The 26,897-nt window shown below is 41.7% G+C and overlaps 2 protein-coding genes across 7 annotated transcripts in view; both read right to left on the bottom strand.

Moving 5' to 3' along the window:
* Window positions 1-5,145, bottom strand: part of FAM124B (family with sequence similarity 124 member B) — a 33,681-nt gene extending 28,536 nt beyond the window's left edge. For 3 of the 6 annotated variants that reach the window (XM_075937564.2, XM_014577684.4, XM_006131395.5), the window contains exon 1: window positions 1,291-5,144. The gene's annotated coding sequence lies outside the window, so the exon portion shown is untranslated. Of the gene's footprint in view, window positions 1-121; window positions 210-1,290 lie in introns of all 6 variants that reach the window. The other 3 variants (XM_014577687.4, XM_006131396.5, XM_014577685.4) reach the window with 2 other exon arrangements.
* A 3,911-nt stretch (window positions 5,146-9,056) lies between these two features.
* CUL3 (cullin 3) overlaps window positions 9,057-26,897 on the bottom strand; it is a 105,314-nt gene continuing 87,473 nt past the window's right edge. Inside the window, exons 13-16 of the mRNA XM_075937566.2 lie at window positions 24,296-24,430; window positions 19,483-19,669; window positions 11,291-11,436; window positions 9,057-10,029 (exon numbers count right to left, since the gene is read on the bottom strand). Of these exons, the coding sequence (XP_075793681.1) occupies window positions 9,898-10,029; window positions 11,291-11,436; window positions 19,483-19,669; window positions 24,296-24,430 (600 nt within the window). The 3' untranslated portion in view covers window positions 9,057-9,897. The remainder of the gene's footprint in view (window positions 10,030-11,290; window positions 11,437-19,482; window positions 19,670-24,295; window positions 24,431-26,897) is intronic.

The raw sequence follows: 26,897 nt of genomic DNA, 5'->3' as shown, positions 1-26,897 counted from the left end.
CAGCGAGAGCAGAAACAAGCAAACTAATTTATTTCACTGGCTTCCAATACATAACTCATTTTCACAACCAGAGGGATGACAAAAATCAGCGAGGAGCTGTATCCCTTGTTTTTACATTTACCTGCAGATTGTAGGGCTGCTCACATCTCAGCGCTGGGCTGAGAGGAGCGAAGCTCAACGCAAGTTTAAAGGACACATTTTTCAAATTCCTAAGAAAGATAATGAATAAACAAGTTACCAAGGTAACCTGTTACAGGTTCTGAGACAGTTAGTTGATCTGACAAATTTTTCCACAACAGCAAAAAATGTCCCTGCATTTTGAAGTATTAGAGAAAGGGTGGAACAGAGAAAATAGTTGATTTTTAAAAATACAGAACAAAAAACAAGTATTTCGTGTTGATTTAAAAGTAAAGCCTGAAGAAATTTAGAAAGATCTTGTGTGTGCTAGGATTTCTCCCATGAGAAGCAGTTTCAATGGGGCTTGTGGAGGGAGGAGATACATACACATACACTCCCACCCCACACAAGGTTCACAGGCTGGGCTAGGACTTGGTCTGTGAATGTTTTGTGATCAATTCAGAGACAGCGCCAGGCACCAGACTCTTATTAGCTTTAGTAATTGGAGAGTTCTAATAATTCTCATTCCCCTGCCCAGTCGTCACTTTACAGAGCACCATAAGTGAACATGGCCCTCTACAGAACAAGGCAAGAAGAACTTACTGACTCAGATTCCATTCCTCCTACCCACTCTCAGGTTTTAGCAATGGGAGAGGCTGGGGAAGCTTTAGAAATCAGTTCCATTAGTACAAAGACTCCACCCCACATCCAGTTCTGCATCTGTCCCCCCCTTCCCTAGTTCTACCTAGCACCCACTTGACCCCACCCCTCTGCAAAGAAAGACATTTAAGTACCGAGAGAATTAAATTCACACTTGCATGAAATCATTGTTCCAATACTGCGTACAAGGTACTCATCTCTGCCCACTTCCAAACCTCTGCTTGCCAGAAGCTGGGACTAGACCACAGGGGATGGATCAGTAGGTAATTCCCCTGTTCTGTACAGCCCCTTTGAAGCCCTTGGCACCAGACACTGTCAGAAGGCAGGACACTGGGCTAGACAGTCTGACCAAGCATGTCCATTCTCATGTTATGTAAAGCTACACCAGCAGGAGTGAGTGTCAGAGAGAAAGGACTGCCTGAGCTCTGCCACCTAGATACCTAACTACAAACCCCTTAGCAACCAGTTTACCCGTCCACACAGTTCCCCAGAAACAGCAGCAACCCCACCTACCCTGCAGCATTCGCCCTCATGCTGCAGCAGGAGCATGTTCTTTCAAAGCAGTTCTCGCTGCAGTGCTCTGAGCCAGCAAGACCCTCGCTACCCCCGCTCCAAATTGCTAGTCACACTCCAGCCTGCTGTATCGCACACCTCCCTCCTCTCCACTCGCTCCTCCCCTGCCCTAGCCAGCAGCTGCTAGCTAGAAGCCCAGGCCTAGAGAATAAATCCTAGTCTGGGACAGCTGCTGCAGATATCTGCAGGGAGAGAACAGGAAAGGGTTGTGTGACTTACCCAGGGGGAAGAGGCAGAGGAGCTACTTGAGACATAAAACATTGCAGCCAAACCAAGGACATTTTACAGTCAATTTATAAGCCTCAGGAAGGGGAGATTGGGGGGGGGGAAAGAGGGGAAGGGAGAGAGGTCAGAGAGGAAGCAGCATTTCTGCCCTTAAACAATCTCTTCCCTAGCTCCAAAACAGACTCCCTAACGGCAGGATATGGCCCAGCAGTGAGCCACAGACCACTTGCAGAGCAGCCTGGCCCAGTGTAATAGTTCCTCTTCCTTTCCAGCTCTCATGCCGTATTAAAGACGGCTACCCATTCATTTAACCTTTCCTAACTTTAAGTAGCGCTAGCTGACATTCTTTATCTGGATGCAAGGCAGTTTTAGCCATGTCAGTCCTAGGACAGTAGAGAGAGAAGTTGAATGAGGTAATAGCTTTTATTGGACCGACTTCTGTTAGAGAGACCAGCTTTCAATCCAGCTTTCTTATGATAAGAGGAAGCTGTATACTGAATTTGGTGGTCCTGGCTCTTAATGTTTTGGAGGAGTTTTTGATCAGACAAACTCTCTAAAATATATATAGTAGATTTAATTTAAATTAACAAAGCATCAACAATAAAAACATCACTGCAACAAGTTTGGCTATATGGTCCTTCTCTGTCACTAGAAATAGACGAACAAACTTTTGTTTCACTAATAGCATTAAATGTCATTAACATCAAGGACTCAAGACTAGTCCAAATTGTCGCTCCAGTAAGAGGCCTTTGGAAGAAATGAAGTTGCTTATAAACAAGGACCACCAAATTTGGCTCACCTTGCTATCAATACAACAAAGGTTAGTAAATAGGTTAGAACAAAATATATAACCATATCTCTGTAACCAGTTTAAAATGGCTAAACTTGCAATTCCCAAAGAAACTAAGGGCATCTACTAAACCAATGGACTGGACTGGTTACATCAGCTATATAGGTTTTGCTATGTGTCAACCACTGTGTGCTCCACTTACAATGAACTGATACATCCCTGTTTTCTCAGTCATTTGGTACAGTGCTGAGTTTAGTGTTAGCTAAAAGTCTACTAGCTGCTTTCATCTACAGCTGTATCACCTAATTTTATCATTTCTACCACAGTAGATAGATGGCCAGAGCAAAAGTGAAATTGCTTTGTAGAGATTCAAAATGTATCTGTTTTTTAGAGTGTGTCTGTCTGTGTGCCTGCCGGCAAATCTGTTTGCTCAAGAATGGTAAGAACTAGGGCCACCAAATTTGATAGTCAGCTTCCTCTTCTCATAACTTAAAGCAAGGTCAGGGTTTGGCTGTGCAGAACAACCAAAAGCCCTAGGAAAAGGACTGTTTTCCATAACATGCAAAGGGAGAGGCTGCTGTTTGGAGGGATGTGATATGAGAGTGGCTACTGGAAGCAGCGAGCCTGCAGGGGAGAGCTCTCCTGCAGTGTCCACTGGGGGGCAGCTATACATAAGAACAACTATACTGGGTCAGACCAAAGGTTCATCTAGCCCAGTATCCTGTCTTCTGACAGTGGCCAATGCCAGATGCTGCGGAGGGAACGAACAGAACAGGTCATTTCCCCTGTCATCCATTTCCAGCCTCTGACACAGACTAGGAACACCATTCCTACCTGTCCTAGCTAATAAGTATCCCCCCATACAACCAAGGGATTGGCCAAAAGGGTTGGGACTCTGCTATCCTGCTTGCTAGCACACCAAGTGAGTAGCCCCCCACCTCAAACCTTTCTCCCTCTCCTGCCCTTGGCTGTAGCACCAAAAGGGTGCGGGGTGGGAGGCCCGTTGCAGCCATGAGGGGGCATAGATGGGGGAGAGAAAAGGTCCCTGGCGGCTGGGGGAAGGGAAGAGGGGGAAGAAAAGGCCCCTGGCAGCCGGAGGGGGAGGGGGAGAAAAGGCCTAGGCCAGATGGGACCTACCCACCCTGAGCCCCTCCTCACCCAACCATCACTCTTGCACCTCCACACATCCTCAAGGCCCTGCCCTGACTCCTATATCCTCCATACTACCAGTCCCTTGCCCTGAAGGACCTGGGCAATGCAGGATAAGTCTGCTAGTATAAATACATTTGTGCATTAGGTCCACCAAGTTCTTAAATACACTGGACAGAAGCTGCAGATCAATGGTCCTCCAACTATTTTATTATGCTGACCACTTTGTATGAGGAGAGTCTCCTGTGGACCATCTCCCTTCCTAGCCTCACACCCCATCCTTCCAAAATACTTCCTCCTGTGCTTTCCAAAGTAATGCTAGCTCTAGAAACATGAATCAGAAGTTCAAACTACATGACAGTGCTGCTCATCCCAGCAAACACACAAGCCACATTGCTCCCAATCCTAAATCCATAACTTTCTTTACTCGGTGTAATCCATTTCCCAAGCAGCCAGCTGTCATCCCAGTCCTTCAGATCTTGCTGGGTGCACCGCATGATAAGAGGTTCCTTACTTGCATCACCTCCAACTTGTTTTGGATCACTGCAGAAACGTGGAATGACATTCCTGCTCCATCCCCAACCATCAAGCACCTGAAAAATGAAAACAAACGCTACCCCAGCAGATATTGAAAACCACTGTTTGTGCCATTCTAATATCACAGTGCTTGTGAGTTACCTTGCTCTGCTCTTCTGTAGATTTAGGGGCAAGAAGTCAATCACTGATAACACTGAGTACTATGTAACACTGCGATCAATGCAAAGCAATTTGTCACTTATTTAAATAATGGTTTTCACACTAACTACTTATGCTTCTCTCTGGGGAAAATACATACTACAGTAATAAATATCAACAGTAAAAGTTCTCAGAGTTCTTAGAAGTTCACTATTTCAATCTGAGTTCCTTGTATATAGCCTCATGTATCCAAAGCTGCAACTTATCTTCATGTGAAAAAAACACAAAGCATCACAAACCTAACATTTAGTGAGACAAATATGACAGTATTTAAACATACAATATACCACAGACCTGTTGCCACTTTTCAAACTGAGTAAATATTTGTAACATTTTACTGTCCTATGACAAACCAACTCTTTATATATACATAGATGTTACAAATGCTCCACAGGGCATTCCATTCTAATTGTAATAATTATGCTACAAATCCATATCCCAGTGTCCAACAATGAATTACTTTACATATACATGGTTTCTCAAAATCTTTTCTCCTTATGATGTATTAATTCATAATATACTAAGCATGTTGATTATTCTGATCAACTGCTTGCCCAGGATCATTGTAAAAGCTGTTAACCAAAATTAAGAGCTCAATAATACATGCCTATTGCAGAGTGACAAAGAGCACACCACACACCAGTGAGCCACACTTTACAGTGAGTGCTTCCAGGCCTCTCTCAAGGTTTTGATGCTAATCTTTAAACTGGCAATGAACTGAAGCTTAGCAGTCAGTGGCCACCTCTCCTGTAACCTGATTCATCAGAAATGTCATAGTAGCTGGAGCCCATGATGAAATGATCAGGGACTAGTCACTTAGGGTATGTCTACACTACCACCCTAGTTCGAACTAGGGTGGTTAATGTAGTCATACGAACTTGCAAATGAAGTCCGGGATTTGAATTTCCCGGGCTTCATTTGCATGTTGCCGGGCGCCGCCATTTTTAAATGTCCGCTAGCGCGGACTCCGTGCCCACGGCTACATGCGGCACAAAGTAGATAATAGGAAGCCTATTCCGAACTATCTGTACGCCTCGTTCCACTATCTAGTTCGTGCCGTGTGTAGCCGCAGGCACGGAGTCCGCGCTAGCGGACATTTAAAAATGGCGGCGCCCGGCAACATGCAAATGAAGCCCGGGAAATTCAAATCCTGGGCTTCATTTGCAAGTTCGAATGACTACATTAACCACCCTAGTTCGAACTAGGGTGGTAGTGTAGACATACCCTTAAGGTGGAAGGTCCTTACGTGCCATGCACAAAAATTGGAGTTCAGAATGAGACTCTGAGCAAGTCTTCCTCAGTAAAGGCTGTAAAATTACTCAAGTTTCTCCTGTAGAGGCAATGAAGAAATATTCAATTAAAGGAAACAACATTAACAATGCCATAGTACAACATCCACCTCCCCCAAACTGCTATTTTATATACGGCTTCTAGAAAATGATAGCAATAGCTGATTCAATCCATAGATAAAAGGCATTTCAATGCATTTAGCTTATCCCTGTTATTCTGCAAGTCCACAACACTAGTGCCGTGTAGTTGCAGATTTCCTGATCAAAATATCTGAGTATAAGTTAGAAGTGAATGAGAAAGAGATTTGAGAGAGATTTCTGGGCTGTCTGAACAGGTTTCACAGCACTTAATTCACTTTTACAAAGGAAAAGGAAAGTTCAAGATTGCTGTAATGACTTGTTTAACTGGAAAGAGTCTAGGGAAAAAACTATTACCATTTAACTTATGCACGTACCCATCCAAGCCACTGAATATGCTTTATAAATATTAAGCTTAACCTCACATACTCTTGTAAGCCTGGGAGATTTAAACAGATGGATTATACAAGGCACACAGCAAATGGGAAGCTGATCATAAACCAAAGCCTCCTAACTTCCAACCTGGTATTGTAACCACTGAGCTAGAGGTCTCATGTGTACAGCATGCCCCACTAAGGGACACAAAGGAATATTGAGGTGAGTGCAGTTGGGGCCCAGACCAGTCCACACAGGGGACCGGGAGGGAGTGCCACCTAGATCCACTCCTGGTCTTGACTCTGATTCTGGCCCCACCCTAAGCTGCAACACCAGCCTTATCTGTGTGCCCCCCTGTGCTTGGGAATAGGATGTGGATAGAGGAAAAGGGGGGAGGATCAGGTAAAAACATTGGTGACCACTGCACTAACCCATTCTGCTGATATTATGGTATAAAATTTGCATTTACAAAGATGCTCACAAAGAAAAACACCACAGAGTGGAGATGTGGCAAGGGAAGGGAGTTAGTTGAGGTTGAGAAGGGGAAGCAATAAGTAAAGTGTATGGTGGTTGCTGGAGTTGCAGTCATGAAGCCATAACCATACATTAACAGTTTATATATGAATGGGAACAAAAGATGCTCAGCAAACCTTGAAGTCTGGCCATGTTTGTTTAGAGACCTAAATATGGATTTGGAAGTTTTATTTTAGGCACCGTTAATTTGAAATACTGCCCTGAGTTTTTACAAGGAAAGTATGTGTGTTTGGGGGGAGAGGGGGGAAGGAGTGTTATGTTTTCATTTAATTTTTCACTTCACTGCCTTAGATCAGTACAGAAAAATAATGTTTAAAAAAGAATTACACATAGCAGTACTTAAAAATACCTGGTAAGTTTCATAGTCTCCATCAATACAGACTGCTTTGTAAACCTTATATGAACCATTTAAATAAATTTCAACAGGAAGCTCACCGGATAACTCATCAAGAAAGGAAAATCAGAAGTGAAAACAGATAAGGACATTTGCAGTTTGCACAAGACATTTCAAATTCACATATATACATTCTAAAAATACAGTACCAAACTCACCTTTAAAGGGAACTGTTCTTTTGTTCTCCACGTCTGACTTCAGTTTGAATATGCTTATCTTCATATATTAAGGCATCGTCTGCCTCTTTACCTCATATTTAATGCTTAAGGGTGAGATTTTTTTCAAAGGATCACACAAGCAAATTTGAAAATCATTAATGTCTTTAAAATTCTACTGGTTGCAGTGCTGTTGCACCCATGTTGGTCCCAGGATGCTGGAGAGACAGATGGGTGAAGTTGTTTATTGAACCAACTTAGTCGGTGACAGACAAGCTTTTGAGCTACACAGAACTGCCCAGATTTCAAGAGCTCTGTGTAGTTTGAAGGCTTGTGTCTGCCACCAACATAGCTTGGTCCAAATAAGAGATATTATCCCACTGTGCCCCCGTTTCTTTAAAATTCTAGTAATTTTAAACTGGAAAAGAAATTCCTTGTTTCGTACAGAGGTTTAAATTACCAGCTACTCTTTCGCACATGATGCTTATGTAGTTTACAAAAACATTAGCTACACAACTACACAAAATTGTTTACACATGACATTAGATGTGTGACAGCCAAGAGCTAGAACATATAATGTTAACTTGTCCTCACTGAAGTAACGAGGAAATTCCCATGGACTTCCAATAGAATCCAAATTTTACTCCTCCATTTCCCCCTTCTTCTAAACCCCCCCCCCCCCCAGAATATGTAGTGTAAAATTTGAAGACCTAGAGCTTTTGATATTTTACCACAACATGAATGCCTTTTTAAAAAAAATAAAGACTTTCTGGTATCTGAAAAGAAACCCCATCATGGACATTTGTACAAGGTAAGTTCTACAAAACACGGGACAAAGCACATATTTTGGGAAAATTTTAAATAGGTTAGGACACAACATTCCAAAGAGGAACTCTGAAATAAATCTGAAATCACCTGATTTAGTATGTTACTGTATTTAGAAAATAATATGGAAAGTTTTTACCTATCCATAGCATTACTGAAAATAAACACTTTTGTTACTTCAGGTAAATTAGTCATATACATACATGCATTTAATAACTGACACCACAAAAGCCTTCCAAGCCTGACTGCTTGCCATGTATCATTGTTGAAATAGAAGTTAGCCAGACACGAAGAAAATGTCAAAGCCTGAGAGTTTTCTTTCACTCTGATCGTTTAGAACTAGTCTAATGAAAATTGTTGCAAAAATTACAAAATATTCAATATGTTGGAGATAGAAATATATCTTCTTAGCTGCCAAATGCAACAAAAGTAAAACCAATCTTCATACATATGCAGAAAAAAAAAAACATTGCCCCAAATGCCATGGAAATAGCTATGTGGCATCTTTATCTATACTGAAATTATGTTGCTATACTTTACCATATATTTGAACAGACACCTTTGTCAGGTTGTTAACCAATGTTTCATGACAATCAACCAGGTTTACTCTAAATTGGTGTCTACATTATTAGCGGGCTGTCCCAATTACATTTTTTAAATCTCTCATGAAAAAGCACATTTAAGGAAAACTGAGAATAAAACTAGGAATTTCATGAAAAGTGGAGAAAAACATAGTAATGCAGAAAAGCTGTGCAGAGTACATAATTTGTAAAGTCAAAACTATATCTTCAAGAGAATCTTTAGTACAGTACACATCCAAAAGAAAATGATGCCAATCAATCATAATTTTGAAATCTACAGTTTGAAACATAGTGATAAAATGTGAAATAAGTTTTGCTGTAAGAACTAAAGATTTCATTAAGATTAAAGTAAGAATATTTATTGCATTTTCAGATTGCATTTTAAAACAATAGTGCACAATGGCTTCACTTTAATCTCCTGAAATATGTACGCCACGTGGGAAATCTTCTGCTTGGTCATGACATTAACAAACAAGGTGTAGCCTTGGTGTGTTTCTTCAAGGGGCCGTATTCGGTTCACCATATTGTACTGTCTGTGGTCTAAAACAACTGAATTAGTGGCTTATGTACACTAAATCCATTTATTTTAAATTTATTGTGTCTACATTAAGTGAAATAAAAACATCGCCCTGTACAATCCACTATCAGCAGTGAGTACAACAGCAAAAAATATTATACAGTTTTATACACACTAAAACCTTTTCCTTTTTCCTATAAAGAAACCAGAACAAACCTAATATAGAACTTAATTTGGAAGAACTCAAATTACAGAAGGGAAAGCCAAAATTATTATGGTCTTTACTGACCCCCCCAAAGAGGTTCCTGATCATATTGCCAGAACAATAATGAGTGCAACTGGAAGAGTGAAGCATGCTAAAATTGTATTGTTGGGTCTTTATAAATTTACCAAATATTTAAATTAAACATGGCTCGTTAAAGAAATGTCTGAAGCAGAGCAATATAACTGGGAAATCTGTATTACCAGTTGTGTTGTTTTTAAACCCAACTTATACAATGCGCAAAGTGCTAAGCAACACTACAGAAACACATTTACATCAACACTGAAGATTTGGGGGAAATGAAATTCCAACAATTTTATTTTTAATGAGCTGTATTTTCTAAATTTGTTTTTATTTTTTTCTGTTTTCATACAGTTTTGAAAACAAACGCAGCACGTTCACATTTTCCCGAGGAATTATAAGAATGATCTCTACAGGGATAACGTTGAAAAGCCTGACGCTCAATCAACTGATGTTGAAAACTCTCAAAAAGAGTAAAGGCTTGATCTGCATTGTCTAGAACATGTATTGTAATTTAATAGAAGAGATGGTCGTCTTTAATATTAATGATTTAAAAGAACTTCCCAGTTCATGCGAAGAGTATAGTCCAAGAATAAATCAAATTTGCTGAACGCATTTTATGCTACGTAAGTGTATACTTTGCGATCCTCAGGTGTTCGTGCCAAATATTCTCTCTCAATAAGTCCTTCAATACGTTTTTTAATAACAACTGGACTTGGTAAGAATCGGGCTTTCAGCTGCTGAGTTACCTATAACATAAAAACAAGAATGAATGCTATATTGCAGATGCTAATGTTTTCAGCTGCACCACACAAATGTATACTAAAATAATCAAAAACATTCATTAAAACAGGTTTGCTAAACCCTTGAAAGTTTACAAGGTCATCTGCAAATTTCAGATACTAACTGATAAAAATTTAGTTCATAATAGAAATTAGATTGATACATATCAAAATAAATTTGATTGTTCTGTATCATTGGTCCATCACCTCCAATATTCTACCTCCATTATTTTCAATAGCTGATATTTTAGAGAAAGACAAAAACCTATTAATACACAAGGGCAGGCAATTAAACAGTTACACATATGGCATGAACATCCTTCCTCACACCAACAGCCAATCAATTTATGGCCACAATAATAACAAGCATGAACTCTGTGCTAAAGTTTCCTCCTCATCAGCTCTCTAACTTCTTGGTGCAACTCTGTTCATCACAAAGCCTCTCTACCTACACACATCACAGCAGTTAGAAGCTGCTGGAAGATACTAAATTTGAAGGCTGCAGAGACAGCAAGTAACTACAGTAGACTTCCAATAATCTGGCACCTTTGTGGTGCTGGATTATCGGATGTGCCACTGTGTCAGGAGGTACTGCATACTCCCAACCCAATCTCTCAGCTCTCCTCCCCCCCCCCCCCCGAATCAGCTGGCTGGGACGTCATGAATAACCCAATCCCCCTCCCTTTCCCCTTCTCTGGAGCCAAACACTTCTGCTCCCTGCTGTAACCCACGTGAGAGCGGCTGACCTGAGCAGTTCCGGGTTCCGTACCGGTTCCGTCAGGAGCACTTGCCATTTTGATGCCGGACTATCAGGAGTGCCGGAGAATTGGGTGCCAGACTATTGGAGTTTTACTGTGTCATGACAAGACTCTCCCTACCAAAGGTTTGCTCTTTGAAACTCACTCTTTTTGGCAGCCCATCAGACCTTGTTTAGCAATTTACAAGTTAAATACTGGATATCAATTTTTTAGTCAACTTATAGTACAGTGTTTTATAACAAAAGACAGTAATCAACTGGTTGACAAAATAGGAATCAACAATTAAATTAAACTATGGTTCTAGAGGTATGAGCTAAAATATAAAATCTCTCTAGAATCAGTTTAAAAATATAACAGGGGATAACGGCTTGTAATTATGCTATATTAACAGAAGAGTAAGAATTGACAAAAATCTAAGATGTGCCCTCTTCTTATCCTCTTAACCATGTCAACACTATATGTGATATTACCTCTGCTACTAGCACGTTGTGCTGCATCTTCTTTCTAGATTTCATTATCCGCACTATAGCAGCTTCTATCTCATGTTTTCTGTCGTCATCTACTTTCTGCCTTGTTTCTTTTCTTTCTGGGTCTGATTCCCCTTGTTTGGCAGCAACTAAAAGAGAAGATGAAATATTTTAAGCAAATTCAAAATAATTACTTTCTATTAGATTAACATGCACAAAATTTAGCTTAACCCACAGTGGAATTAATTTTCCTAGTTTGTGACATTTTCAAGTGTGTTGTTTAATTAAACGTGGCCACATGAAGAAACACAGCAATCAATGCATGTGTAGGAATGTGTTACTATTTTGTCAGTTGCTATTTACTGTTTAAAATTTAATGTAGTAAACTTCTCTGCTTTTCAAACTGTGCTAAAGTTTGTTTGCAAAACTTTTTTGGCTACTGTCAAATTGAAGATTCTTTTCTTTAAAACTACAGATGTTGCTAAAACCTTTGGAGCTATGGGTTACATATGGGTTTTTTTTTTATTAAGCTGCACATAATTTGAGTTAGTATCAAAGAAAAAAGTCAGTGACTGTAGTTGGCTTGTATTTAATTTGGAGACTGTTTTAATTAAGGTGATGTTTCAATTACTGTGGGGAATGTAGTATAGTCAAGGAAGGTATAGAATTGTATTTACAAGTTTACTTTCCAAAAGAAAAATACTAATCAACATAGTCACTTTTCTTCTTTCTTTCCTTCCTTTGATTTTGTGTATTTTCTACCATCACCAATTTCTTATTTCTATCCCTACTTTCAGAACCACGCAGCTGGTGAGCGGGGATCACCGCTGCTTGGTGAGCCCTGTTAATAGTGACTACAATACAGCCTTACCAAAATTTGCATCCAATCTCAAAGCAGTCACCATAGCACAAGGGTCTGCAACCTATGGCTTTAGAGCCAAATATGGCTCAGTATGGAACCAAATATGACTCTTTTGTCATTCCCAAAATACACACAACTTTTTAAATTAAAATGAAAAATACAAAATTTTAAAAACGTGTATTACTCAAGTCAAGATGATTTTTTTTTGGTCCATTTCACCTTTAACTGTTCATTTTAACAACCATCCATCCTCTCCACTCATTGGGGGCCATGCATATTCTCTTTATTTGATTGGTCAAGAAATCTTTCCATCATCATACATGATGGCAAACTCTGTAACCCGCAAGCAGTAAAATGGCAAGAGAAAGAGAGATTATGAGTACCAAAGTTTTCAAAATGAGTGGATAGACTTGTATACATTTTTTGGATAGCTCTGGATCTCCACACTGTCTCATTTGTAGAATGAGACTGTTCTCAAACAAAAAAACCCTGAATTTCATGACAAAACTTGCATAATTTCCTACAAAATACCCTGAGGGTGATGCACAAAAAAAGCCTGAGAGTTCCTGCAGTGAAAAATAAACATTGGGCAAAACAGTCTGTTGGCGTGGTCAAAAAAAGGTGGGATTTTAAACTCTGCAAGTTTTGCAGGCTCAGACAGCATTATTCAAGAGGGGAAGTCTTTCACTGACAGAATTATATGAAGAGATGCATGCTAAAAACGGGTCATGAACTATTTAACGAGTTTCACAATAAAGAACAAAATCTTACAGAAAATTCAAGACATGGCATTATCAGCAAAAACAGTTGGCGACAGAGCTGTGAAAAGGGCCCATCAAATCAACAAGGAACAAATGCAAAATTTGAGTACAGCTACTTATTTTTAGTTTGTTTTAGACAAGACATCCAGCACACGTGACGTTAATCAGTTGAGTATTCTGGGACAATATATTTGTGGAAATGCTGTGCATGAAGAAATGACTGAGCTATTATCATGAAAAATAAAACAAGGGATAAAGATCCTTAAAACTGGGATGAACTTTGTAACTTAAATAAGAAAAAAATACCATTGGATAATCTTGTGTCTATGTGTACGAACAGCGCAGCTAGCATGGTCAGCCAACACAGGGGATTCCTTATTTGTCAGAACAGTTGAATCGCCCACTTTTGAACTTTCACTGTGTGTCAGGAGGCACTTTGTGCACAATCTTGTGAAACTGAACTCGGAAATGTAATGGGACTGGTTGTTCACATTGTCAATTGGATTCATGCCCAAGCCCTTAACCACCGTCAATTTCAGTCACTGCTCGAGGAAGTAGATTCTAAAAACCTCAATCTACTAATGCATGATGTTCACTGGCTATCTTGTGGCAAAGTTTTCTCTTGTTTTGCCTCAGCATTAATGAGATTAAATCATTTTTGAATATGAAGGGTGTCAAACACACAGCGCTTTCAGATTGACCGGCTGCTCAAAGTTTTATTATCTCGTCAACATTACCAGTCATTTGAATGAGTTGAACTTTAAGCTACAAGGGCAAGGAAATACATTCCTGACTCTGCAGCAGGCAGTGTATGGATTGGAGTCAAAATTGATTTTCTTAATCTAAGAAACTGAGATGGGCAGACTGACACATTTTGAAAGATTACGAACATTTTGTGATTCGTATCAGAGAGAGGTTTAAGTTTATGATTTGTCCACATAAATCGTCTGTTGAAGAACTGGACTTGACAGTCGTTCCAGACATCTCAGTCAGTGATTTGGAAATGGAAATAGATTTCCAGGAGTCGGATATCTGGGTGGAAAAATTCATCAAGCTGAATTCTGATTTAGAATGCCTTGCTTGACAATGTGCAGAATTGGCAAAACTGCACAAATGGGCTGACATGGAGAAATTGGAGCATGATGATAATCTGATTCTGCAAACTTGGAAAGAACTTCCTGTTTCATACAACACCTGCTGCATATGCCACCAACAGAATATCAGCCTGACCTTATTTTTAATGTTTGGTTCCACCTAGGTGTGAGAGCAGGCCTTCTTTCATTTGAATCACATCAAAGGTAATTTGCACTCAAGACTGACAGAAGACAGCCTGAATATGTGCATGAAGCTGGATTTGACCAGTTATAATGTAAACTTCAAAGAAATGTGTGAAAAGAGGTAGCAGCAGAAGTTCCATTAAATAAAGTCTTTGAGTATGTTTCATTTATGCTACAATCAATCATTATGTCAATTATTAGTAATATTAAGTTGTATACTTTCAGTCATGTAAATGGACATTCTTACATGGCTCTTTTGTTGACCACATGTTTGAATTTTGATGTAGTTTGACTCTTTGGTTTGAAAAGACTGGCAACCCCTGCCATAGCATAATGATGAGTGAAGATATGTACTGAGGGCAGAGTGGCAACTCCACAAACATCCAGCATGGATATAGACACAGCTCACCCCCATGCTTTATGAAATAGTCTTATAGAGACACGAATATACATAACTCAAAGATGCTTTGGGCAAATTATCTCATGTAACCTATCAATCTTCATGTCATAATCCTCTGCATCTGTTTATCTTATTTTGGTGTATGTATGGTTCTTGCGTGTAAAGTTAGATATATGGAATATGAAATGATTTATTATTTTAAACGTGCCATCAGAAAAACCATCAAAGGTGATTTCACTGCTGGGAGGGCTCAATGTCCAGGCAATTATATGCAAATAGCCCTTTGTCCTTAAGTCTTAGCAGTGGTTGGTAGGGACTGGTGATGTGACTTCCCTTGCAAGAAAGGAATCTTTAAAAAACAATAGGAAAGTAAGAGTGTTTTGTCTTTGGCTGGTGCACCCGAGGGAAGGAACCAAAGACCCCGAGTAAAGAACACTTGAGTTGGAAGGCTTAGCTGGAAAAGAAACAGTTTTAGGATGAGTCTCTAATAAGTTTGTGTACTGAGGTTTCAGTGTTAGAGTTAGCTAAGCGTTTTCTGTTATTTTGAGTTTGTAATCTGCTCACCTTGTTCTCCCTTAACCACTTAAACGCTACTACTTGTACTTAATACAATAAAATAACTTCTATTTTCTATCAAGCCCAATGTAAATTACTACCTGGGGGAGCAATCGGTTTGTACATTCCTCCTTTCACTCTTGAAGGGGGCTTACCTATAGAATTCATTTGGAGTTCTGATCCTATTTGGGGAGTGGTATCCCAGAAAGCTAGGCCCAAAACTGCATTTTCCTTGGCCCCAAAGAGATTCAGTATCGGTTCTGCTTCTCGGGGGAGGGGAGAGATGGAGTGAGGAGAGTGAATTCAGTTTGGTGCCTTGGCTGGGGGAGACCAGGGAGCTGGCCCGGCAGAACTGAGCGGTGAAGCCCCAGAGAGCAGGAAGACGAGGCACCCCCAAGGGGTTTTCTGTGACCGCACCCTGTCACAGATCTGTCCTTCAAAAAAAGCCTGTGAAGTACATGGTACTGGGTCCTGGGAATGGTATAAGGGAAAAGAGCAGAATAAAGATGATATAATTCAAGCAGACAGACGTTACAAACTCAGAGAACTGGTAGGTAAGATGCTGTGGGAAGCAGGTCTAAGGGGAGAAAAAAAAGTTCAGGAGAGTAGACAGTTTTATTAAAGAGACATTATTAAAGACACAAGGACAAGCTATCTCAGTGTGCAAGAGAGATAGTAAGTATGGTAAGAGACTTCCCTAGTTTATCCAAGAGACCTTCAACTACCTGAAACTCAAAAACTAGTCCTAAAAACGTGGAAACCAAGTCAAATTATGAAGAATAAGTATTAAAAATCAACCAAGAATGTAGGGACAAAATTAGAAAGGCCAAGACAGACATACAAAAAAAGATTAAACTCACTAGCAACATATAGGCTAACAAGAAAACATTTTAAAAACACATCAGAAGCAAGAAGAAGGCAAAGGCCAACAATAGGGTAGGCACATTACTCAATGAGGAAGGAAAGGAAGGATCAGAAAATGTTGTAATGACCCGAAGTAAGTATTACATGGCATGGTGGAGTCAGGCCAGGAGGATACAAAAAAGTAATGGAAGGCAAATATATTAGCCTCAGACTGAGCTAATATCTGTTCCCAGGGTAAACTGACAAGGGATACCGAGTATCAACCAGGGAAATTAAGCACCTGGAGCTACTTAAGTGGGTTTGCAGTCAGGTGAGCCAAGGCTACTCGGAACACCCGGGGCCAATTAAAGAACCAGTTGAGACTGATTATAAAAAGAGCTTCTCTGAAAGTTAGTTAGCACATGAAGAGACGAGAGGATGGAGGGAGTGCTGCAGGAGGTTTAGGAGGAACAAGTACCAGCAGATACTAGGAGGAAGAGCCTGAGAGAAGGAAGGTGCTGGGGAAGTAGCCCACCGGTTTTGTAGCTGTCTTACAGCAGGTGTTGGAGACTAATAGGCAGCTGCTATTACAGGGCCCTGGGCTGGAACCCAGAGTATAGAGGGTGAGCCCTGGTTTCCCCATAACACCTACCTTCCCATTTCCCTTCAGGGAAAAGACTGGCTGGGGAAAAAAAAGGGGTTTACCCAGACCTGGATTTTTGGGGGATCCACCAAGACTGTGGAATTTGTTTTCCCCGTTATGCTGGCCAATGATGAGAGTAGTTAAACAGCAAGCTGATGCCCTAGGTGCGGTACCTAAATTAAGGGCTGCTGTGAGAGCTTGAGGCAAGCAAACATCTGAAAGCGCAGGACCTCCCACCAAGACTGAGTAGGAGCTTTGTCACAAAGGACATAGCAACTCCAAATCCAGGAGAGGTGTAGGGCTTATACCAGTATAGTTAGGGAAATTAGGTATGCATTACTAATATCAGCTGCTGGCTGTTATTTGTGTGTGTCATAATAGTGAGAAGAAAGCCAAACTGTCACCTGAGGTGGTGCTCCAGCTAGAAGTCTGGATGCTGTCCAGGGGAATCCTAGCAGCTGCACCACAGCCCCACCAGGCACTGCCCAGACTTCTGACATGAAGTTTTCCACCGACAGCCTGGTTGTGGGGAAAACCAGATTCATAGCAAGAAGCTGCATATGGAGTTGAGAGCTCTGTTTCGAAAATCCAAGGAGCATAGTCTTCATAGTTCCATACTGGAACTAGAATTATTTTGGTATGGTCTTGCTGCATTTTGGGGCTCATGTATGTGATGAAAGGAGGGAGGAGGAACGCAAATGTGAGACTCTGCTCTTCATTCATGTTGGTTAATGAGCCAAGACTGTGACCTACTCAAGAACAGAACTGATGGCATTTCTTTTGTTGAAATTGGCTGACTGGCTGTATATAGCCTAACCCAGAAAAAATGCTTTTTAGCAACTAGTCAAGATTTTGGGAAGATCCAGAGATGATTGGCAAAAAGGTATTGGGAGCTTAGCAGTAAACAGGAAGTAAAAGGAGTAATGCGCTTTTAATGGTACAGTAAACTTCCGATAATCCGGCACCTTTAGGACCCAGGGGGTGCCGGATTATCAGATATGCCGGACTATCAGAAGGGGGGGCTATGAGGGGTCTGGGGTGGGGTGGGGAGATGCTACCCCAGACTCCCTCATAGCCCTCCCTTCTGATAGTCCGGCTCTGCCCCAGGAGTCCCCGATTCAGCCGCTGCTGGTCAGTTTCAGCAGCGGCTGAATCGGGGGCACCTGCAGCAGAGCAGCTGGGGTGCTGCTGGGTTGGTCCGGTAGTGCCGACCTTTGGCGCCGCGAGACCAACCCGTAAGCACCCCAGCTGCTCTTGGGGACGCCTGAGGCAGAGCAGTTGTGGTGCTGACAGGTTGGTCCCGCAGCGCCGCTCCTCGGCGCTACTGGACCAACCCAGCAGCACCCCAGCTACTCTGCCCCAGGTGTCCCCAAGTCAGCCGCTGCTGATACTGATCAGCGGCTGATTCCAGAAAGCCCGAGACAGAGCTGCTCTGCCCCGGGCTTTCTGGAGTCAGCCCTGGTCAGTTTCAGCAGCGGCTGAATCAGGATGCCTGGGGCAGAGCAGCTGGAAGGCTGCTGGGTTGGTCCCACAGCACTGAGGAGCGGCACTACTGGACCAACCCAGCAGCACCCCAGCTGCTCTGTCCCAGGTGTCCCCAAGTCAGCTGCTGCTGATACTGATCAGCGGCTGACTCCAGAAAGCCAGAGGCAGAGCTGCTCTGCCCCGGGCTTCCTGGAGTCAGCCCTGGTCATTTTCAGCAGCGGCTGAATCGGGATGCCTGGGACAGAGCAGCTGGGGCGCTGCTGGGTTGGTCTGGTAGCGCCAAACCTCGGCGCTGCGAGGACCAACCCAGCAGCACCACAGCTGCTCTGTCCCAGGTGTACCCAAGTCAGCTGCTGCTGAAATTGACCAGCGGCTGATTCCAGGAAGCTGGGGCAGAGCAGCTCTGTCTCGGGCTTCCTGGAGTCAGCCGCTGGTCAATTTCAGCAGCGGCTGAATCCGGGACAGCTGGGGTGCTGCTGGGTTGGTCCCGCAACCCCGAGGGGCAGTGCTACTGGACCTACCCGGCAGCACTCCAGCTGTTCTGCCCCCTGCTTCCCGGATTCAGCGCTGGTCAGTTTTAGCAGCGGCTGAATCGGGGAAGCTGGGGGCAGAGCAGCTCCAATGGTCCGGCTGCCCGGAGCACTTCCGGGTTCCTGATGGTGCCGAACCATCAGGAGTGCCGGACCGTCAGATACCGGACCATCAGAGTTTTACTGTACTAGACCATGTACCCCTTCATCTGTTTGGGTAGTACATAATGGTTGTATTGTTTGTCAGTATCTGGACCTACGCAATCTTGACAAAAGGGAGAAAAACGTAACAAGCCTTGTGAACTGGCCAAAATTTGAGGATATAAACATGAAGGGTTGATTGGTCTTCTGTTCATAATGCTTAGGATGGGGCACTCACATAGGTTGCTGCCTATCAGACATATTGATGACATTCTTGGATGGAAGGGGACAAGAGTACCTCCCGCACATACTTTTTTTTTTTATATCTATCCACCATTCTAAAGACATTGAGACAGAAGGAGGAACATAGACCAACTTGTTTAAGGAATGTCTCTTTGGTCAACAGACTGATTTTAGCCATCCATGAAGCTTGTGCATGAACATCTTGACAAGCTGGGTCACAAATACAGGAGGCCATGTGGCCTAGTAGCCTCAGAATGTGGTGGTAGAGTGTGTGAACTGAGATACAGGCACAGCTAGTGAACTGTCTGAAATCTCTTCCAAGGGAGAAAAGCAATCAAAATCATAGATGTTCTAAAGAACTTGATTCTGTGTTAGGGAAAAAATGTAGATACCAACATTGTACAATTTAAACTATGTTTGGACTACATGAGTGCTCAATATAAAAACAGACTTACCCGTTTGAATCTTGACTCTGTGCAGTTTGGATGTGAACTGGTCATTCACCGTAAATATATGGCCATTTTCTATTTCTTTTGATTTAGGCTCTTTTGTGAGAACTCTTTGTGTTGGTTTACCACATGCGAGGGATTGTAGGGCTCTAACAAGCTCTCTTTCGGGGATATCAGTTTCTTGTTGAATTTCCTGATGAAAAATCATGACATGAATAGTTCATAATTAACGTCAGACTATGTTAGGTAATTTATTTTGGGAGAAAATACACCTTGTATTGATTGCTCAAAAAGATAATCCTTGTTTCAAAACTAACTTCTGATATTTAGATTTTTTAAATCAGCGGTTCCCAACCTTTTCCTGATGGGGACCCATTTTGACAATTCAGGAAGACTTGGTGACTCAGGCAATTCAAAAAATGTGTGAATGGCTCCTTAAGAGCCACTTAGGGAGACACCTGGTGACCCTTTTGAAATGTTACGGTAACCCATATTTGGGTACCAACCCATAGGTTGGGAAACCCTGCTTTAGATGCTTGAAAAGTTAGAATTCATTTTGTGATAGTGTAATAAGTACTATGCAAAAAGGCCTCTGATGATCATGGCTACTATAAAGAAAGCGGATTTCTTAAAGTATAATTTAAAGTAATCAATTGCAAGTGAGATAAAAGGAACAAAATAAATAATTAACACTTAACACTCAATTTATCTCCTGAGAAAGCTGAAAGGGTTTATTTCCATTGTCTCCAATGCTGCTTTAAGGAACACTCAGGTTACTTTCAACATCAATTCAATGAAAAGTATACAAAGTAATCAAGGAAATTTCTGACAAATAGCTATCAGAAGTACCTTATCTAACTGGGAAAGACAGTACATGAAAGGCTGACAGTCTTAGAAGAAATAAGTGTCTCATGCTGACATCACTTTTACACACACACACACACACACACACACACACACGTTTTTGCACCCTTCTGCAGAGTATACGCCTATTAATTTATACAGCTGCTTCAGATTATTTGTTTTCACCTAAAAACTCAGACAGCTGAGGCTGTTCACATCAACTCAAGTACAACAGAAGACTTTTGAAAGATGACTACTAAAACATTAGAAGTGCAAACACTGTTAGAACCCATACAAAGCATAAAATTCCTACAGAAATATACCCCAGCAGTTCTCTGCACAGTCTTCTAAACCAGCATTATCAGCATATCTGTCCCTCTGAAATTTCTATCAAGTGCTTCTGTAGTTTTCATGTCTCCTGGAGTCACTTCTGAAACATAAGCTATGATATTTTTTGCCATCTTCTTCATAAAAAAATGTAATCGTAGTTGGATCCTCTTTTAGAAAGTCAGCGTTCCTCAGAGTTCTACTGAGAGTCATTAAGAAGCTGAGGCATCACTTCTCATTTTCTAGTGAGCCAGCACAGCTCTCTCATGAATACTGAAGTTTTGAACTACTGCAGTGTGCTTTATGATTGTGTTTGCTAAACATTTTCACATTACACCTGCCAATACTCACACAGCGATGTTAGAAATAGTTTATTTTAGTAAATGTGTAACCGCAACAATACTTAGCAGCTAGATGGTTATTTGATGCCCCCGGGGGCGGGGCTGGCAATGTGCTTCCGACCTCACTCCCAGAGAGTACCTGCCACCTCACACAGATGTCTCTGTACCACAGGCAGCAAGCTCATGGTGGCAAGCAGGAGTCCGTCTGTGAGAGCTCCCCACACAGACCTGCTCTCCTGCCTGCTGCCCTGAGCTGCTGTCTTTGATACAGAAGAGAAAGTATTTGCCTTAGTTACTGCTTATCCAAAATGGTGACAGAACTGGGAATAGAAGCCTGATTAGACAAAACTCCTTTCTCTTTTGCAAAGACATCTTTGTTGGTGCCTCTACTTAGGAGGAGCACAGAGGGTAGTTTAACTTCTTAGGTGCTATAATGTCCTTCTGCGTCCTTTGCAGTACTGATCTTATTAGCAGTGGTGGGCAACCTGCAGCCCATGGGATGCATGCAGCCCTTTGGCTTCTCATGGGCCACACACAACACAATTTGTTTACTGTTGCCCATGCTCAGGATTGCCAGATTCCACTGGTTTCCATCTGCATAGTTTTTCTTCTTACTGGTATTACTACAGTAACATGCAGGTAAAGCAAGGGCACATGAAGTGGTGCGTGTGCTGATTGTACACAACACTGACTAAGAGCCAGCAGCTCTCTCTGCATCCAGTCCAAACCCTGATAGGGTCATTAGGCACTAGGGATGTAAGCAACTAGTTGACTATCCGATAAGCATAAGATTATCGGATAGTCAACGAATCCCTTGACTAGTCACTTCTCCAGGGGGGAGCAAGAGCTGGTGCTGGGGGCAGCTGGCTTAAAAGCTGGTTCCCCCAAGCACTGTCTCCATGAGGGGGCAGGGGCGGCAGAGTGGTGGCGGGGAACAGGCATGAGCCAGGAAGGAATCAGCTGATTCCTGGCAGGCACCCAGTTTCAGACACTGCACCTCTGCTTTTTAAATGCATTAAGAGTCTGATGGCTTTTAATACATTTAAAAGGGAGAGCCACAGTAGGGTTAGCTCCCAGGGCCAGGAACTAACTTCATTGTGGCTCCCCCACTTATTGACTAATCGACGGAAATTCCATTGACTAGCCAATTACAGTAAAACTCCAGCTGTCCGGCATCCAGTGGTCTGGCACTCCTGATAGTCCGGCAGCACCTGGAACCCAGAAGTGCTCCAGACAGCCGGACAATTGGAGCTGCTCTGCCCCGAGCTTCCACGTGTCAGCCGCTGGTCAGTTTCAGCAGCAGCTGATTTGGGGAAATCTGGGGCAGAGCAGCTGGGGTGCTGCCGGGTTGGTCCTGCAGTGTGGAGGGGCGGCGCTACAGGACCAACCCGGCAGCACCCCAGCTGCTCTGCCCCGGGCATCCCCAAGTCAGCCCCTGGTCAGTTTCAGCAGCAGGAGTTCGTGAAATCAACATGATTAACTGATAAGCTCAGGCTTATCGGTTAATCATGTAGTCGACTAAATGTAAACATCTCTAGTATGGACAATAAGCCTTGTTAAAGGAGACAGTGTGGCATTGCATGATTGGAAGCTGAGAAGAAGGCCTAGTTTATTCCAATAAGATTTTACATATATCAAGCAATTTCATGGCTATTTTGGAAGGGGCAAAAATCTTCTACCCCATCAAAAGATAGATTGACTTGAAGTGATTTCTTGTAAGTGAGAGACTGCAATGGCCTCTATCCCCACTTTTAGGCTCTGGCTATCTATAGACCAAGACAGCCTTGTTCTCCTCCTCCTGACACTGGTAAAGATGGCATCCATCACATCAGGAAAGGACTGTCCATCTGGCATCCATCACATCAAAAAGCAGGAGCATGCTCAGGGACTATGTGGCCTACTTCTGATCCCTCTAAGTCACATCTCCAGGCAGAGGTCTTCTGGGTGGTGTCCACGACCTCCCTAGCTAGCCTTGAAGGACAATGGGTACACTTGTCTGGGATTCTCTGCTCAGTGTCCCTATTCTCTCTGGATCCTTTACTTCATCTCTGACACTTGCAATCCTGGCTGTATTTTTTCTTCTGCTGTTCCCTGGATTTGGTTGTTCAACCCTTTTATACTTACAGGCCTTGAGCAATGGGCAGGGGACATGCCTGTGCATCCCCAGGGCCTCAATAGTGGCCCACTGTTTGTAGAGATAATATTAAGTCAACCTTCTACAGAAGACAATAACTCACTGGCCATTTTAGCTTCTGTAGTGATCTCTACCTGGCTGACCTCCAATCAGCACCAGTGTGAAACAGAAAAAGAATAGCAAACGTTGTGCAGTTGCAAAGGCAACTGGAAAAATCAAGTCAGTCTATCAACTTTGTGTTTTGCACATGAACTGACATGTCACTGATGCGTTTATGTTCTGGAAACCTTATGCTTTTGTGAATGCATGCCACTGACTATCTAAAAAGTCATGCCACCATAGCACATCAGGAGGCAAACAGAACAAAACATTAGTATTTTACTGGTGCTGAACACTAACTACTATTCAGCAATCCAATAAAAGACAGATTTTTCTGATTTGGAGTCTGATAAACTCAGATTATGAAACATGTATCAAGAATAAATATTTTATTTGGAAAGAAAAGACCAAATAAAATGAAAAAATTAAACAAATAGTCTGGTAGCACTTTAAAGACTAACAAAACATATAGATGGGGTAAAGTGCTACCAAACTATTTGTTGTTTAATTTTTCCTGTTACAGACTAACTTGTATGCCCCTCTGACACAAATAAAATGAATCAGTCTTTTTAATTCTTTAAGTACAAGTCAATCCTCAGTCATGATGAGAGATTTCTAAATAAATGCACCTTAAACAACTCAGGGCCCCTCTTCAATGGCTGGCTATACTGAATGAAAGCCTTTTAATATGAAGCAGTTTTAAAGCAGTATTTTACAATGCTGTGCAGAATATAATTTCCCCATATATATATCTCATTTCCCCTAGGGTCTAAGGTATATACTCTACAGTCCTGAGTTTTTGGACTAAAGAATGACTATGGTTAGTCATTCTAACTTTTATAGTACAAGTAAATTATTGTGGAATCCAAACTCTCACTATCAAGAAAATAATGTGCTGGGGCAAATGAGGTTTATTCTCTTGGCACCAAAAAGTCTGTGTTCATAGGTCAAGACTTCCTACATGACTTTTGAAAGAGTACGTGAGGATGTGTGATACCATAGATCTACATATCTACATCTATCTGCATAACAGATTTTAACATTTAAAGTCAGCTTCGAATGAGACAAATCATACCTCAAATGTGTATTTTTCTCTGTTGTTAAAGAGCATTAGTATTGTCATCTGGAAAGTGGAGACTTGCAATATGTGCTTTCTTGTATTTGAGCCAGTTACTTGAGCACCTCCTACACCAACCTCTGAGCCATCTTCCTGTATGAATTTAAAAGAAGTTATGAAATCCATTTTAGGTACATTTTTTGCCTGATTAAGCTTTTCATGTAGTAAATGGAGAACTAAGGTTAAGGAATATTAAGTTTGAGAAACTAAATCCACAAGTCCCAGAGTACTTACGCTTGGTTCTAATAAGTAGTGATGCCATTTTAGATTTGATATTGGTGAATAGTGAGGACTTTACAGAAAAACTGGTAGGGGAAAAGCCTTGGTTTGCATGATCATAATCTAATTTGGCTGAAACTAAAGGGAAAAAAATGAAAATAGACATGCAGGTAGGGTACTTTATTTCAAAAGGACTATCTTAAAAAAAGTTAATAGAATTAGGTAAGTGGGCGGAAGAACAAGGATCTGAATGTCTAGAAGACTAGAATTTACTTTAAGTCAAAGTTGCTGAAATTATTTGAAGCCTATAACCTAAGCAGAAAGTATAGGGATAAAGTGAGAACTGCCAAGAGCCAAAAAAGAGTTGGACCTTGCAAAGCTAATTAAAAACAATTGTTAAAGGTTTTATAGACATATAAATAAAAGGAAACATGGAAAGAAGGGGGACTGATCCGCACTGAGGATGGGATGGAGATTAAAGGTAATCTTGGCATGGCCCAACTCTTACAAAAAATACTCTTACAAAAAATACTCTTTCACTTGTCATAAGGTTAATAAAAATGTAGTTAATGAGAATGAGGACATGGAGGTAGAAACTGCCACATCTGAAGCACAAATCAAAGTTAATGTGACTGAATTTGGGCTCCCCGAATTAATCTTCATCCAAGAATATTAAAGGCACATGAAATTGCAAACCCGGTATCAAGGATTTTTAATGAATCTGTAAACCCAAGGGCAATACCCAATGCCTCAAGAATTCCTAATACAGTTCCTATTTTTAAGAAAGGGAAAAAGTGATCAGAGAAACTACAGGCCTGTTAATTAGATCGAAAATGCGTGCAAGGTTGTGGAATAAATTTTGAAAGAGAAAGTGATTAAGGACAGAGGTGAATCATAGAACTGGAAGGGACCTCAAGAGATCATCAAGTCCAGTCTCCTGCCCTCCCAGCAGGATCAAGCACCATCTAGATCATGGGTTCCCAAACTTGGGGAGGCGTGAAGAAATTCGGGGGGGGGGGGGCGGGGGGGCCTGAAGCAACCCAGCCCTCTGCCCCCATCAAGTTTTGCTGCCCCGGTCAGTTCCTTTTATTTTTGCTTAACAAGTTTTGCTATTTTTGGGGGGGGGGGGGAGGGGAAGAAGGGGAAGATAGGGGGTTTGAGGGTTTTTCAAAAATCAAAAAAGGGGAGTGATGCCGAAAAGTTTGGGAACCACTGATAGATCATCCTTGATGGATGTCTATCCAACCTGCTCTTAAATATCTCAAAGGACAGAGATTCCACAATCTCCTTAGGCAATTTATTCCAGTGTTGAATCACCCTGACAGATGAAAGGAATTTCTTCATAATGTCTAATCTTAGGCTCCCTAGCTGTAATTTAAGCCCATTGCTTTTTGTCCTACCATCAGAAGCCAAGGAGAACAACTTTTCGCCCGCTTCCTTGTAACACCCTTTTAGATACTTGAAAGCTGCTATCATGTCCCCTTCTCAGTCTTCTCTCTTCTAAACTAAACCAGCCCAGTTCTTTCAGTCTTCCCTCACAGCTCAAATTCTCTAGATCTTTAATCATTTCCGTTGCTCTTCTCTGGACCTTCTCCTATGTCTCCACATCTTTCTTGAAATCTGGTGCCCAGAACTGGACATAATACTCCAATTGAGACCTAATCAGCACAGAGTAGAGCAGAAGAATGACTTCTCCTGTCTTGCTCACAACATCTGTTAATGCATCCCAGAATCATGTTTGCTTTTTTTGCAAGCGTCACACTGTTGACGCATATTTAGCTTGTGATCCACTATGACCCATACTTCCCTTTCTGCAGTACTTCTTCCTAGACAATCACTTCCCATTCTGTATGTGTGAAACTGACTGTTCCTTCCTAAGTGGAGTACTTTGCATTTGTCCTTATTAAACTTCATCCTGTTTACCTCAGACCATTTCTCCAGTTTGTCCAGATCATTTTGAATTATGACCCTATCCTCCAAAGAACTTGCAACCCCTTGCAGCTTGGTATCATCTAAAAACTTAATAAGCATACTCTCTATGCCATCATCTCTAAATCATTGAAGAAGATATTGAACAGAACTGGTCCCAAAACAGACCCCTCTAGAAACCCACTTGTTATGTTCTTCCAGAATGACTGTGAACCATTAATAACTACTCTCTGAGAATGGTTATCCAGCCAGTTATGCATCCACTGGCCTCAATGGATAGTAGCCTCATCTAGTTTGCATTTACCTAGTTTATTGGTAAGGTGGTCATGCGAGACCACATCAAATGCTTTACTACAGTCTAGGTATACCACATCCACCGCTTCTCCCTTATTCACAAGACTTGTTATTCTGT

The sequence above is a fragment of the Pelodiscus sinensis genome, chromosome 10, assembly GCF_052426305.1.
Source record: "Pelodiscus sinensis isolate ZL-2025 chromosome 10, ASM5242630v1, whole genome shotgun sequence".
NCBI classification, from domain to species: Eukaryota; Metazoa; Chordata; order Testudines; family Trionychidae; genus Pelodiscus; species Pelodiscus sinensis.
This window is presented reverse-complemented; position numbering and strand designations above follow the sequence as displayed.